The sequence below is a fragment of the Equus asinus genome, chromosome 5 (assembly GCF_041296235.1).
Source record: "Equus asinus isolate D_3611 breed Donkey chromosome 5, EquAss-T2T_v2, whole genome shotgun sequence".
Taxonomy (NCBI): Eukaryota; Metazoa; Chordata; class Mammalia; order Perissodactyla; family Equidae; genus Equus; species Equus asinus.
In genome coordinates, this window is record NC_091794.1 from 77,117,970 (window position 1) to 77,132,412 (window position 14,443).

General features: G+C 46.4%; 1 protein-coding gene across 7 annotated transcripts in view; it reads left to right on the top strand.

Annotated features, from left to right (window-relative positions):
- The window catches only part of MKNK1 (MAPK interacting serine/threonine kinase 1), a 40,899-nt gene that overhangs the window by 24,215 nt on the left and 2,241 nt on the right, over positions 1–14,443 (top strand). For 6 of the 7 annotated variants that reach the window (XM_044770717.2, XM_014827884.3, XM_070509999.1 and 3 more), the window contains 7 exons: positions 1,252–1,325; positions 3,489–3,593; positions 6,650–6,705; positions 10,009–10,104; positions 11,672–11,866; positions 12,547–12,711; positions 13,930–13,973. In XM_044770717.2, the coding sequence (XP_044626652.1) occupies positions 1,252–1,325; positions 3,489–3,593; positions 6,650–6,705; positions 10,009–10,104; positions 11,672–11,866; positions 12,547–12,711; positions 13,930–13,973 (735 nt within the window). The remainder of the gene's footprint in view (positions 1–1,251; positions 1,326–3,488; positions 3,594–6,649; positions 6,706–10,008; positions 10,105–11,671; positions 11,867–12,546; positions 12,712–13,929; positions 13,974–14,443) is intronic. The other variant, XM_070510000.1, reaches the window with a different exon arrangement.

Below are 14,443 nucleotides of genomic sequence, written 5' to 3' on the forward strand. Positions count from 1 at the left end.
AGTGAGTGTTGCCTAGTGGAAATCTTTAGGGACCTGCTTTACTTCATAGATGAGGATGACGAGGACCATTCAGAATATTTGCTGCTTTCTGATCCTAGCTTATTTACATATGTGCAGCTACTACTGAGGGTCCTGAAACCTGCTCTAACACTCTGCTTGATTACTGGGCCAAGGTAGTCTCCAGCCCCATCTTAGTCTGCTCACCTCCAGCTCCAAATGAGTGGCTGTCCCACTGTGGCTTTAAATCAGGGTCACCTCTAAGACTCCGCTTCCCCCTCTCCCTCCATGGCAGGGTCGGCAGGGAGCCAGTGGGCTGGTATTGATGGCTTTGTCATTAAGCCTGGAGGATGGGGGCTGCTGCTGATTTAACTCCAGGCGCTGCCTCTACAATCTTCTTTCAAATTAGGCCATTTTGGCCGTCTTATTTGGATGCCTTCACACTAGTGAAAGCCTGGTCTCTCCCAAAGTGGCCGGCATTTTTTTATGAGGGACAGATTTTTATTTTCAGCCCTGCAGCTTCTGAGTTCAGCATTAGAGACTCTACTTGGTTTATTTCGTTCTTTAAAAGAAAAAAAGCCGCCAACGCCTCCGATATCCAGGCTGGTGGCTTCCCTACTGAGTTACAAGGCGACCTTGTTGGCAGAGCACAGTAATGCTCAGGCAGACAGAGAGTGCTCACCGGGGAAGGCCACAAGTGCTATGGCGGCGGGAACGTGGCCGTTTCATTAAGCAGCGCTTAGCAGTTAGGGTCTGGCGGTGCCCACGTTAGGCCCCAAGTCTATTTGACAGATGTTTCCATTTTCTCCAGGCAATGTAAATACTGCCCCGTGATTTATGGGCAAGAGGGAGGGCAAGTAATTATTTGCTGCTTGCCTCCAGGACACACACCTACTATTCAGTGTTATTAGCCGCAATTGCTTCCAGTCGGCTGCAGATTTTATTCAGTTTAATGTGACTGGGACTTTTTTATAACTCTACCTAGTGGGTTTTAGGATTGGGGTTTGACAGCGTAGACTTGGTGAAAACACCAGAGACTAAACATTATGGAAAGATAAGGTGACCTGAATCTTGCTAACACCATTGGCTACTTCTCAAACATGAGTCTTTAATAAGCATTCTGATTTGAAGTTGATTTCTGTCTTGCTACAGGGCATTGTATATTTTTTCATTTAATATTTGTAAGTGGGCTTTAATATATAATACCATTTCCCCTTTTTTTTTTCCCTTTCCTCCTATTTTTTCCTATTTAAGGAACATTTTGGAGCTGATTGAGTTCTTTGAAGATGACACAAGGTTTTACTTGGTCTTTGAGAAATTGCAAGGAGGTACTTACTGTTGAGTATGTGTTTGGACTTCTGATTAAGACTCAGAGTGGTGATCATCCATCATGAATCCCAGAGACTTCTAAAATGAGTCAAGCTAATAAAAAGGATGAAGGACTTAAAACTGCCCTTGATTTGGGAGAAGGGAGGCCGGAGGGAAGGATGATAATTAGCATTTTGCAGAGCTTAGAATGTCACCTGTGTGGGCATTCTAGAAATGCCTCCTCATTATAATAGGACTCAAATATAGATACATTTCGTCATCAATTTATCAATCCATTGTTTTGACACATTCACTATTTAACTAAATTAATTATGGGGTGGAAACTCTTGCATACACTGTGAAGCCCAGAAAAGCTCACTGAGGGAGAGGAGGGTTCCATTGTTTAGGACACAGACCCAGATAGAGAGGAGGCCTGAGAATGTGCCATCCTGCTGGTAGAAAGATGCCATTCTTGACCATTTACCACTCCTGCCATCACTCCCACACATAATCACTGGGATGTATATTCAAGTGGCTTTTCGGACATAGAGAAGGGGATAGAGAAGCCCTTTCCCTAGCCATGACTCACCCAACCCTAGGACACATTTGCAAGGTGAAGGTTAGGGAGGATGTCGGAACTGAGTGGATGACTACACAGAGGAGCTTGGTGGTTAAGGGAGTGTGTTTTAGAAACCAACAAAGCTAAGTTGAAGTCTAGCTCCATCACTTACTAGCTTTGTGACCTTGGGCAAGTCACTTAACTTTTCCAAATAGTATTCTTATCTGTAAAACAGGGATAATGACAGCACCTACCTCCTTGGGACACTGTGAAGATTAAATGAGATAATTCATATGAGATGCTTAGCATAGTGCCCAGTAGGCACTAAGGGTTCAATAAATGTCAGCTGTTAATATTAATAAAACAGGTATGCTAAGGGCTAGCTTGGAAGTATGTAGAATAATTCTTTCCTCCTTCCCTTTTAATAAATTTGGAAACAAGAGACCCACTGCAGTAGAGCAAGCCTGAGACCTAGCCAGGAGCCAGTTTTCTCAGAATGTTCCCTAGCATGTTGAGATCCTTTGATTGTTTAATCTGGCAAATAAAAGATCTTTCATCCCCTCCCCATGCCCAAAACCAGAGGTAAATAAGTAAACGTGCCATTTTTAGGACACAGAGATGACACCTTCAGCCCAGAAATACTAGCTTCCAGTAGTGAGCATAGACCCAGCTGCACGTTTATGCCCCTGCCTGTCCCCGCTGCACCCAGCAACGCTAGGACTGTGAATTGCATGTCTGAATGCTGGATGCAGCTGGGGTCGTCAGTGACCATATCACTTAGAGTACAGCTCTACCGAGGCCAAACCCAGTAAGTAAAGAGAGTGCATTTGGCTCAGGGCAACCCAGCCCCCTAGCAGTCAGACCACAAGTCCTGCTGAGGGGAAGCCTGCACAGGCTCTGAAGCCAGACTTACTGGGCTTAAGTCCACACACACTTACTGGTGTGTGATCTTGAGCATGTTGCTTAACCATCCTTGGCTTCAGGTTCCCCATCTAAAAAATGGAGATGAGATAACTATATTTTGTACATTTTGTACAGTTGCAATGAGGATAAGAGAATCTATTTAAAGAGTATTACATAGTGCTTGGCACATAGTAACTACTCAATAAATGTTAGCCATTGCCAATAAAATTATAATAATAATAATAAATGAGAAAGTTCAAGGGAAAAAGCAGTTTTTTCCTTTTTCTAGACCTTTCCATCTCGATGAGGGTGTGGTATTTCCACGGGAAGTCTCGTGCTCTTGTTTGGGTCTGGGATCAGATGTAGAGGAGAGAAAGTTCCTGCAGACAGGGCCCCAGCCCTGTGTGGATTCACTTTTAGTTCTTTTTGATTTCAGAAGCCAAATCTGCCCCATGACATTAGTATTTTTTGCTCGTTTAAATAGTTGTTCTCTCTCCCTTGTGTGCTCATCATGGTTAGGTACAGAAGACGGCAATCTAGTTCTGTTTAGTCCAGTCTTGTGCTGGTACCGCCTCTGCGCTAGGTACCACACTTGCTAGACATTTAGTAATGAAGAAGCTTCTGTCACCACCCCAAACTTGTGAAAACTTGTCCTCTGAGAAGTTATACTTAGCAGAGCAGAGCCTGAAAGGCATTCCTCTGTGTGCCCTCTGCTCCCCAGGCTCCATCCTGGCCCACATCCAGAAGCGGAAGCACTTCAATGAGCGAGATGCCAGCCGAGTGGTGCGGAATGTTGCTGCTGCACTTGACTTCCTGCACACCAAAGGTGAGCCAAGCCTTTGCCTTGGCAGGTGGGTTGAGCTGGCCAGCCTCTGGGGACCAAGGGAGAGGAGCAGGCCAGGCAGAGGGCTGGGCCAGGAGCAGGTGCAGCTGCTGAGGGTGAGGGGGCAGGCCAGGATGGCTCCTGGGCTTCTGGTGTGGACGGTGGGTACAGGTGGAGCTATTAAGCAGGCTGGGGATACAAGAAAAATAGCAGGGAGGAAAAAGAATAAATGTCATGTTGAACAGATGTGTGTGAGTGTGTGGATGTGGATAGTCTTTCCTAATGAAGAAAGTAAAACTTACGCATAATACGACTTTTCGTATTTCGAATAACACTTTGAGTGTTATTCAACCTAGTCTTTTAAAATATATCACCTGTATCTCTCTTTTCAAAATTTGCATGATGGTACGTATGAAGTTTTATATCTTGCTCATGATAAATGGAAAATGCATTTTTCTACTAACATCGTACATTTGAGATATCTGTTGAACATCATGACGGTAAATAGCATGTTGCTATTGTTTCAATTACACTTTGCTTTACAGTCTTTGATCTAGGACTGGTTATTTAAGAATGTTTGTAGTATATTAAATCTTTTTGCAAATTAAACATTTTTGCATTTCCATAAATATGTTTGACTATTACATACATTTTTTAAATTTGCCTGACAGCAGTGCCATGGAAAAAAATGAATTCTGGCTTCACCTTTTTACCAGCTATGTGCTCTCTCAGTAATAATGCCTACTTCGCAGAGCTATGGTGAGAATTAAGAGAGATGATAATAATAATCTCATCAACAGTATTAACACTTAACACTTATGTGTTAGACACTGTTCTAAGCCTTTTATATAAACTCACTTACATAATTGTGTGTATCTTATGTATATTGTATATGTAAAACATAGTTGGAGCATAGTGCCTGGCACACAGTGTTTCTTCAAAAATGTTATTTCCTCCACCCTTATCCCTCACTAGGCAGAAAGTATTTTTTATCCTAATATTAATTCCCTTAAAGTAAAGAATTCTGCCTGGTGGGGGTGGAGTGAATAATTTGTGACTTAGCTCTGCTCCCTTCATTTTTGTGGACACTGCCACATCGGTTGTGCGTGCTCAGGACCAATTGTAGGCATGCCAATCACGGATCCCACGTTGTGCCGGCAACACAGTGCAGCCTGGTGCGGCGTGTGTGCGGGAAGTTCAGGTGTGTTGATTCCACCTCGTTTCCTCCAGTGGCTGAAGAGACATCTCCTGATGTACCCATGTTGGGGGCCTGACTTACACGTGGGATGAAAATTCCTAGAAGGGGTGTCTCTGCTTTCCATAGCATGATGAATAGCAGTAGTTCTGTTTCTGAAAGCCGGGATGCATGTAGGTAACACCTGTTTGACAAAGATTTACAACGGCTCCCCAAGCTGCCTCTGTAGATTGCAAAACTGGGTCACACTTTTTACAAGATCCATACCTTGGAGGGGGGTAAAGGCGGTTTTATTTTTTATTTTTTATTTATTTATTTATTTTTTACAAGAATGCACTAAAGGGAACAAAGGCTGGTGGTGTCTTAGGAGTTCTGAAGTGCTTGTTAACATCTAGCTGGCCAGCTGCCCATGTGACTAGAAGTTGGAGGGTATGAAAAACGATTTCCAGCCGAACTTGGCTGTTTTCTAAATAACTTCATGCTGGGAAGATGAATTGGGCAAGAATGGGTCAGCCCTGAAACAAGTTCCATACTTTTAAATACTGGACACACTGCCGCTTAGCCTCTGGGAAATGAACGGGAGCGGCTCGATGGCTGGTGCGCTCACAGAGGCAGACCCATTATTACAGCAGGGCTCTCAGTTCTCAGGCTGGGGGACGACCGGGCCACGGGCACCTATTTGGAGAGCAGGGCTCCATGTGTGGCTCATGATCCTTCTGTGGGAACACTTGCTGTAATAGAAAATATCTTTCACTTTTAGTGTGGCGGGCTGTAGCCCGACTCAATTTGTGCAGCCTGGACTGAGTTGCTCTGGGTTCTCATTCAATTAGGCGGCTGATGAAGTTACTGAGCCTGCTGGAGCTCAGGTTTTTCCTCTCTAGTGAAGTGCCACCATTGGGCTGCCTGAGAAGTTGGGCACAGGGGAGTTTTAGGAAGGCTGGTTCTGCTTTCCCTGTGACCCCACGAACAGGGTACTTCTGCTGCTGCCCAGTACTTCCGAGCAGTAGCTGTGCGGTTTTTACTCGACCTTCCAGCCCTCCTGTCTCTGCGCCACACATTCTGCGGGAGGAAAGAGGAATGGGAGGTTTCTGTGTCTGCCACTAGGACACCATGGCCCTGTGAGCTGCTGCTTTGTCCCTATCTTTGGCTAGAAGGTCTTCCTCCAGGTCCCTTCTTGGCCAGGTCAGCAGCGTTCAGCCCCTCATGGGGTAAGCTGCTGTCCGCAGTCTCCTTCAGGAGGTCTGGCCAAAATGCAGGGGAGGCTTTTCTTAAGGACAGAACCCTGAGGCCAAAGCGGTCCTTGCTGTGCTTCTGGCGGGACTGTCTCAGACTATGCAGAGCAGGTGAGAAGGGAATTGGACATGCTTTGGGAGATTTGTTAACACTTGATCCTTTGAACATTCAGGGAGTCCCACTGAAGGAAGCTTTTTTTTTTTCAATCGGCCCCACAAGAAGAAATGAGGTAGAGCAGTCTCGGCCCCCTGAGATGCTCTTAAACAAGGCACTAATTATTTCTGCATTGCTGTTCCAAGCATGGTGCTCTGCAGAGCTCTTTGCTCTGCCTCGTCTTAGGCTTCTTCTTGGTCGTCACTGCAGAGCTGAGAGGTAGGCTGGCTTGGATTCATTTAGCCCTTCATATCCCTGCTGGACTTCTAAAGCTTCTGCTTCAAAAGAACTTGCAGAGTCAACTGGGCTTTTGGTTTGTGTCTCTGGTTACTTCTGCCTCCTGCAGCTCGTTGATTTTTTAATGTACCATAATTGGGAATTAATCTGCGAACAACAGCATTTGGAAAAAATTAATTGTGTGTGGAACGTTTGATAATTATGTGCATACGGCAACCATTTCTTTGCTCTGTCATTTCAGGCATTGCTCACCGTGATCTGAAGCCAGAAAATATATTGTGTGAATCTCCAGAAAAGGTACTTAGGGCCTGACTTGGGATGTCACAGTTGACACTGATGCCAGGAAGCCACCCTTGCTTGCAATATAGGTCGTTAGCAGTTCTCTCCACCTCAGGTACCAACTTGAACTGATTATTATGGACGCGTGAGAATGTTATACCTGATGTGGAGTGTTTCTATAATCCAAGTAGCTTAATCCTTGTCCCTTCTTTGCTCTTTATCAGCAGTGTGATTGGATTCAGCCTGAGAGTTTGTAAAATATGAGACCTGCACAAAATCAGTGTTTTCTAGTGCACTACCTTTAGAACAGTTGACGTGCGTCATAAACAACAACTCAGTCTTATAGGAAGCAAATCTCTGCCCATAAGTGATGTTTCTGTTATGGCATATATGCCAGCTGGTATCCACCACTAGAGGTAATAATTAGAAAGCAAGTTCTTGAAAAGGGTCTCTGTTTCCATTTTTATTTCCAAAGGTGCTTATTAAAAAGAAAACATTTATACTTGATGTTGAACAAATGCAACCTATTTTAAACTGTATCTTAACTCAATCTGTTAGTAAATGGAAGTGTTTGTATTTCCATAAGCATTATAAATTTCACAAATTCTGTGTTTATTGGAAGGGATTTAGGCCCTGGTGGTTTGATAGCTGTGTGTGTATATGTGCACGTTTGCATGAACACACATCTTGCTCTGAATTAAGGGATAGCTCTTAAATTAGGAATGGCTGTGAGTGAATTTTATGACTCAGCCTGCTACATACAACTGTTTTGTTGGGAATAGTAATGTATTAGCTCAAATAAGATCTTGTGATTTCCTATCTGGCATAAAACTTTATAATTTATCATTGTCATAATTATAGGTCACATTTCTTGAGTGCTTGAATTGTGCCAGGAACTTACTTTATCGAGCGTTTATAAAATCTCACGAGGTAGATACTATTATTATCTTCATCTTATGGATGAGGAAACTGAAGCTTAGATTAAGAAACTTGCCCAAAGTCACTCAGTTGATATGTGGTATAGATTGAAACCAAGGCGTCTGACCCCAGAACTCCATGGCGCTCTGAACTACTCTGTTATACTGCCTCTGGTTTACAATTTACTTTCATGTCCTTTGTGTCATGTGATCTTCATGGCACAGATTGGTTGCCTCCTTTTTATGGTTGAAAAACTAAAATTAAGAGAAGCTGAATGTGGGGCTGGCCCCGTGGCTGAGTGGTTAAGTTCGTGCACTCCACTGCAGGCGGCCCAGTGTTTCATTGGTTCGAATCCTGGGCGCAGACATGGCACTGCTCATCAAACCACGCTGAGGCAGCGTCCCACATGCCACAACTAGAAGGACCCACAACGAAGAATATACAACTATGTACCAGGGGGCTTTGGGGAGAAAAAGGAAAAAAAAATTTTTTTTTAAATCTTAAAAAAAAAAAGAATCTCTTCATATTCTTTAAAAAAAAAAAAAAAGAGAACCTGAATGTCAAAAGACATTATCAAGAAAGTGAGAAGACAACTCATAGAATGGAAGAAAATATTTGCAAATCATATATCTGATAAGGGTTTAATATCCAAAATATATAAAGAACTTCTAAAACTCAACAGCAAAAAGAAACCCAGTTAAAAAATGGGCAAAGGACTTGAATAGACATTTCTCCAAAGAAGGTATAAAAATGGCCAGTAAGCACATGAAAAGATGCTCAACATGCTTAGTCATTAGGGAAATGCAAATCAAAACCACAATGAGATACCACTTCACACCTTCTGGGATGGTTATAAAAAACTAAACGGAAAATAACAAGTGTTGATGAGGATGTGGAGAAATTAGAACCCTTGTACATTGCTGGTAGGAATGTCAAATGGCACAGCCACTGTGGAAAACAGGGTGGCAGTTCCTCAAAAAGCTAAACATAGAATTACCATACCTCTCAGCAGTTCCACACCTATGTATATACCCAAAAGAATTGAAGACAGAGACTTGAACTTGAACACCAATATTTATTGCAGCATTATTCACAATCAGCAAAAGCTGGAAACAACCCAAGTGTCCATCAGCAGATAAATGGATAAACAAAATGTGGTATATACATACAATGGAATATTGTTCGGCCATAAAACAGAATGGAATTCTGATACATGCTATGTCATGGATGGACCTTAGAAACGGTATGCTAAGTGAAATAAGCCAGACACAAAAGGACAAATATTGTGTGAGGCCACTTAAATGAAATATCTAGAATAGGCAAATTCATAGAGATGGAAAGTAGGTTGATGTTACTGGGGCTGAGGAGTTGGGTAATAGGGAGTTATTGCTCAGTGAGTTCAGAGTTTCTGTTTGGGATGATGGAACAGTTTTGGAAACATACTGCTAATGGTTGCACGATAGTGTAAATGTAATGCCACTGAATTGTACACTTAAAAATGGTTAAAATAGTATATTTTATGTTATATATATTTTACCACAATGAAAAAAGAGAGGCTAAGTGAAAAAGAAAAGAAGAAAGAATGTAAGAGAGAGGAAAGGGAGAGAGAGAGGGAGGAAGGAAAGAAAGAAAAGAGAAGTTGAGAGACTTGTCCAGGCTTCCCCAGCAGAGAAATGGCTGAGCTGGGACTCTCGGAGCCAGCCTTTTTGACTCGCCCTCTGTGCTGCTCCCACCACACAGGCCGTCCTCATGTATGCACACAAACTGCCCTCCTGGTTGCTCCAGAGGTGACGTGTGCTGTCTGTGGTCTCAGGTGCAGCATCCACTTCTGGTGGGCTTGGCTGCTATGTTGATGCTGCCTAGAGTGACCAACCATCCCAGTTTGCTCAGGCCTGAGGGGTTTCCCAGAACACAGGATTTTCGGTGCTTAAATTGACAAAGTCCCAAGCAAACAAAGACAGGTTGGTCACACTCAGCCACCTGAGGCGGTCAAGGGTTTTACTCAAAACTCCTTTGCCCTCCGCTGAATGGGCTGCAAAGAGTCTTTCAGGAATGCATACTAACTTCTCTAACCTCTGTGGTGCAACCTACACCATCGTTTGTCAGCAAGGGTTCCATAGGTTTACTACTTGTTTTATACTAAGTTCACAACAGTCTGACACCAGGTAATGCACACATTTTCTCTTAGTCAGGAAACAAGGAGAGAGCATGGGGAAGGCGACACCTTAGGATAATTCCTCAGGTGATTTCTAGTTAACCCAAGGAGAGTAAACATGACCTGACAGATAAAGCTGGGCTTCAGTGTGGCAGCCACGCAGCTGTGCACCCATAGAGTCATGTTGGGCTCCTTGTGTCCTTTGGGTTCTTATATTTGTGACCTTTGGTTTCTGCTTTCCTTTTCAGGTGTCTCCAGTGAAAATCTGTGACTTTGACTTGGGCAGTGGGGTGAAATTGAACAACTCCTGCACCCCTATAACCACACCAGAGCTGACCACTCCGGTATGTTTGGCTGGGCACCCTGGGCCACCTCAGTCTGAGCTCCTGTACGTTTGGTGTGCCCCTGACCCAAAGCTCTGGAGTCCAGAACAGAGGGCTGAGGAAGGAAAACCGAGCGTACCGACACCACTTCCTGCCTGAGTTGTCATTTGCCTCACTGCTTTGTGTTGATAACCTCCCCCACCCCTCACCCCAGTGCTTAGTTGCTAATGAAACTGACATTAGAGCTTTTAGTTTGGGGTGGGTCCTCTACCATTGATGAGACAAATTGTTTGTATAAGAACAGGCTGAGCCCTGACTCTTGACCCAGGTAAAGACAGACACTACTCCCAGGATAGCCCTTTTGCATATGACCATGTGGAGAGCTCTGAGAGTCCCATTCCCACTGCCTGGGTCATAGCGCATCCACCTTGTGACAGAGGATAGGGAGTGTGGTCTCTCTCGGGCCGGAACTGAGAGGATGCGGGCTCTCTGCACAGAGGATCGCTGGCTAAGTTATCCTGTTGCTTCTCTCACTTCACATTTCATGCCCAGATGGTGCTGCTGGGAGCTGCGTCTTCCTAAGATACCTCTTGCACATACTGAATATACTTATTTTGATTCTTTTGAGATTTGCATGCTTCAAAAGTGAATTTTTCTAATAACCTTCTTTTAAGGCATGCATTTAAACATGCCCTTGTCTTATTCTGAGCAACATTATTAGAAATGTTTCTGTATTAGCTTCTACGACACTGATCTACCTTGTTCTCAAAGTCATTAACTCTAATTGCCAATAACACAGAAAATGTTGTTTCTCCACTTACCATCTTCCCATCAAATTAGTTTGTGTGTCTGTGTTGTAGGGGGAGGTTGTCTCTTGGTGAGCCTGAAATAATGAAGAGGGGAGCAAGAAGAAGTTTTGTTTTTATCAGCAGTTTTCTATGCAAGGATGGGAGGAAGGAAGCCTGGATTGTTGTCCTGTGTTTGCCGCTGACGTGCTTGAGCAGATCCCTGTCCCAGTCTAGTCCTTAGTTCTCCCATCTGTAAATGGGAGAAGCTGGGAGATTGGTTTTGCTCTAAGAGCTCGCCTGGCTTTGATGGTCTCTTCATTCTAAATTCTTCCACTTCCTTGCTCTAAGCTAGCAGGGAAGCTTGGCAGGACTTCACTTTAAGAAATCCTCGCTTTATGGAGTCAGATCTCCACAGATCTCCCTCCCTGAGCCGTGCTCCTGTTACATGGAAGTACATGTACATAAACTGGCTGTTTACAGAGCACTGAGGCAGGGCTTTCCCTGGAGCTTCTTGACCAAGGGTCTCTGCCTACTGGAGAAGGACCTGAAAAGATAAGGTGACCTGGATGGTCACATGGGTCCTGGGGAATGACAGGACAAATGTTTAGGTGGCCCCGCTTCTCTCAGTGCCTTGGTGGCATCAGGCGAGCTCTCTAGCTGGCTTTCCTGACAGCTTCTTGCTCTGCAACTCCATCCTTTTCCTCAAGTCCCATTACATTCCAGTCTTTGCCATCCCCTCTCCCTGTGACTAAACTTCTCCCTCCTCTGCCCTTTCCCCACCCCAACCCTGGTTTCCACAGTGTGGCTCTGCAGAGTACATGGCCCCCGAGGTGGTAGAGGTCTTCACGGACGAGGCCACATTCTACGACAAGCGCTGTGATCTCTGGAGCCTGGGCGTGGTCCTCTACATCATGCTGAGTGGCTACCCACCCTTTGTAGGTCACTGTGGGGCCGACTGTGGCTGGGACCGGGGAGAGGTCTGCAGTGTGTGCCAGGTGAGCACAGCCTCAGGACCCGCTGCATAGGGCCTACTGGGGGGTCAGCGTGGCTGTGGGATGCCAAGCAGGCTTGGACTTGGGGATTGTTCCTGATCTGGAATGCGGTTTATAGTGCACCTTCCCTCTTCTGTCCAAGGGCAGCCACGAGGTGGGGTAAAGCTAATCAGGTACTCAGCCCAGCGAGGAGTTCAGGGCAGGATGGTTAGAGAAGATTTTCCCTGAGCTGAGTCATAAAGGATGAGTCTTGCCCCAGAGGAAAAGGGGCAAGAAATACAAGAGGAGGAACAGCACAAGCGAAGACATGGAGGTTTGAAGCAGCTGCGTGTGTCGAGGGAAGAATAGTGGAGTAAAAGGCTGACGGTGGGGAGAGATGACATCTGAGAGGTTGCTGGGAGCCCATTTGTGGAAGGCCCTGAGTGAAGGGCCGAGGAATGTGGGTTTTGTTCTCTAGTTGATGTTCCTCAATAGCCATGCCAGCCACCAGGGCCCTTCTGTGTGGTTGGAGGAGTCAGGGGAGAGTGGGGTGTTTGGGAAGGGGCCCTGCTCTGTGGCATATGCAAGCCATGAGCTGCAGCTTAAGCTGAGGTCGATTGGACACAGGGTGATCAGATCAATGACAGGCACATTCTGCCCATCCCCTGGCCAGTGTGGCCTCAGGAGGAATCTTCTTTACCTAGAACAAGCTGTTTGAGAGCATCCAGGAAGGCAAGTATGAGTTTCCTGACAAGGACTGGGCACACATCTCCAGTGAGGCCAAAGACCTCATCTCCAAGCTCCTGGTTCGAGATGCGAAGCAGAGACTGAGCGCTGCCCAAGTTCTGCAGCACCCATGGGTGCAGGGGGTGAGTGACACGGGAAGGGTGACATTCCTCCTCTTTGGGCCTGCAGCATGGCCATGAGGAGGCTCTCATACCTGGGTGGCTGACCTCAGCTGGAGGGACCTCCTATGGAGCTTCAATCCCTGTGCATGTAGAGTGAACTGACTCCCAGCCTAACCCCAGTCTGAGCCCCTTACTGATCATAGACTTGGCTCTAACCTTGGCCACAAACTAAGCCCCTAGCTGATCCCTGCCTCTCTGGAATGGACAGAGGCCTCTGGGGGATTCGGCACATGCATCCCACAATTGGCAAAGGCACATAGCCCAGAAAGGGGCCTCTAGTACCATCCCCTCGTACAAAAACTTCATTAGCCAAGAGCACCCAGAAGTGGTGCCTTGCTGCCCTGCTTGCTGTGTGGCTGCAATGAGGGACATAGGTTCTCCTTGTGGTCCGGGGGGTCTTGGTGCAGCTTGCCTGAAAGGCAAATGGTGGTGTTTGCCCCAAACTAAGGATCCACTTCTTCACTAGGAAACATTCTTAACCATCCTCCTCAGTTAGTCACCATACCTGACCTCTGCCCCTCTAAGGGGTCTGCCAGACCTCCTGTGATTCACTGTCTATCCTTGGTCTGCCAGGCCCTAGCCGGCCTCAGTGACCCTGACAATGGAAAGAAATAAGCATTGCCAGCCCCATGGTACAGGGCAGGACCCAATCCAAGAGTCTCTGACTGGCTAATTCACAGCCACACAAGAGTTGCTCCCTTTCCTGAGCACCTGCCACGTGCCAGACCCTGGCATTAGTGGGATAAGTAAGACCCAGTTTCTGTCTTTGTGTTCTAATGGGGAGATGGAGACAAGGGAATAAATGACAGGAGAGTGTAACAAATGCTTATCAAAAGTGCTAGGGGCACCAAAGAACAAGGACCCACCTCTGCTTGGAGGGGATTGGGAGGTGGCAGGGCAGGGGGAAAGTCTCACAGGGGCAGTGACCCTAGAGCTGGCTCCTGGAGGATGATTAGGACCTTTTCAGGCAGAGAAGGCTCTCCACGCAGAGGCAGCGGGTTGGGGGCTGCACCTTGCTTGCTCGCTCCTTGGAAGGTCTAGCCCTGCAGGCAAGCATGGCCAAGTCCCTGTGCTGGGCCAGAGCCTGTGGTAGCCTGCCCACTCAATGCTGGCGTGGGTGGGGGCAGCTCTTGAAGGAGGGAGCGGCACTTACCCACACATCTGTCCTTCCCATTCTAGCAAGCTCCAGAAAGGGGACTCTCCACGCCGCAAGTCCTCCAGAGGTAAATGCTCCAATGACACCGAGTGCCCTTCCTTCCTTGGCTTTGACTTTCCCTCAAGCTCTCAGCCCTCTTGGGGTGGAGGTGGGGATGGGAGCCCACCTCTAGGCTCAAGTGTCCTCCTCCTGAGGGGGCTCCCTGGCCCGCCTTCTCCCCACTGCTCCTCCTCTCTTGCCCTCCACAGCATCCATCTCCCTCTGTCCCTTCCTCCGCCTGGAGGGCTTCCCCTGCCCACCAGCACCTTGAAGGCCCCTCCTAGTGCTGTCTGCAGGAGAAAAACCTGTTTTGCATATCCACTTGAATCCTAACTGGAAATCACCACTCACAGCCCAAAGACAGACCTTTCCTGTGGGTTATTCACACCAAGTTTCCTTCTGTTGCTGTGGGTTGGGGAAAGTGGCAGGAATCCGGGGCACTGCAAGGCAGTAGGACCAACTGTCACATGTACGACTAGACAAAGAATAATCGTAAGG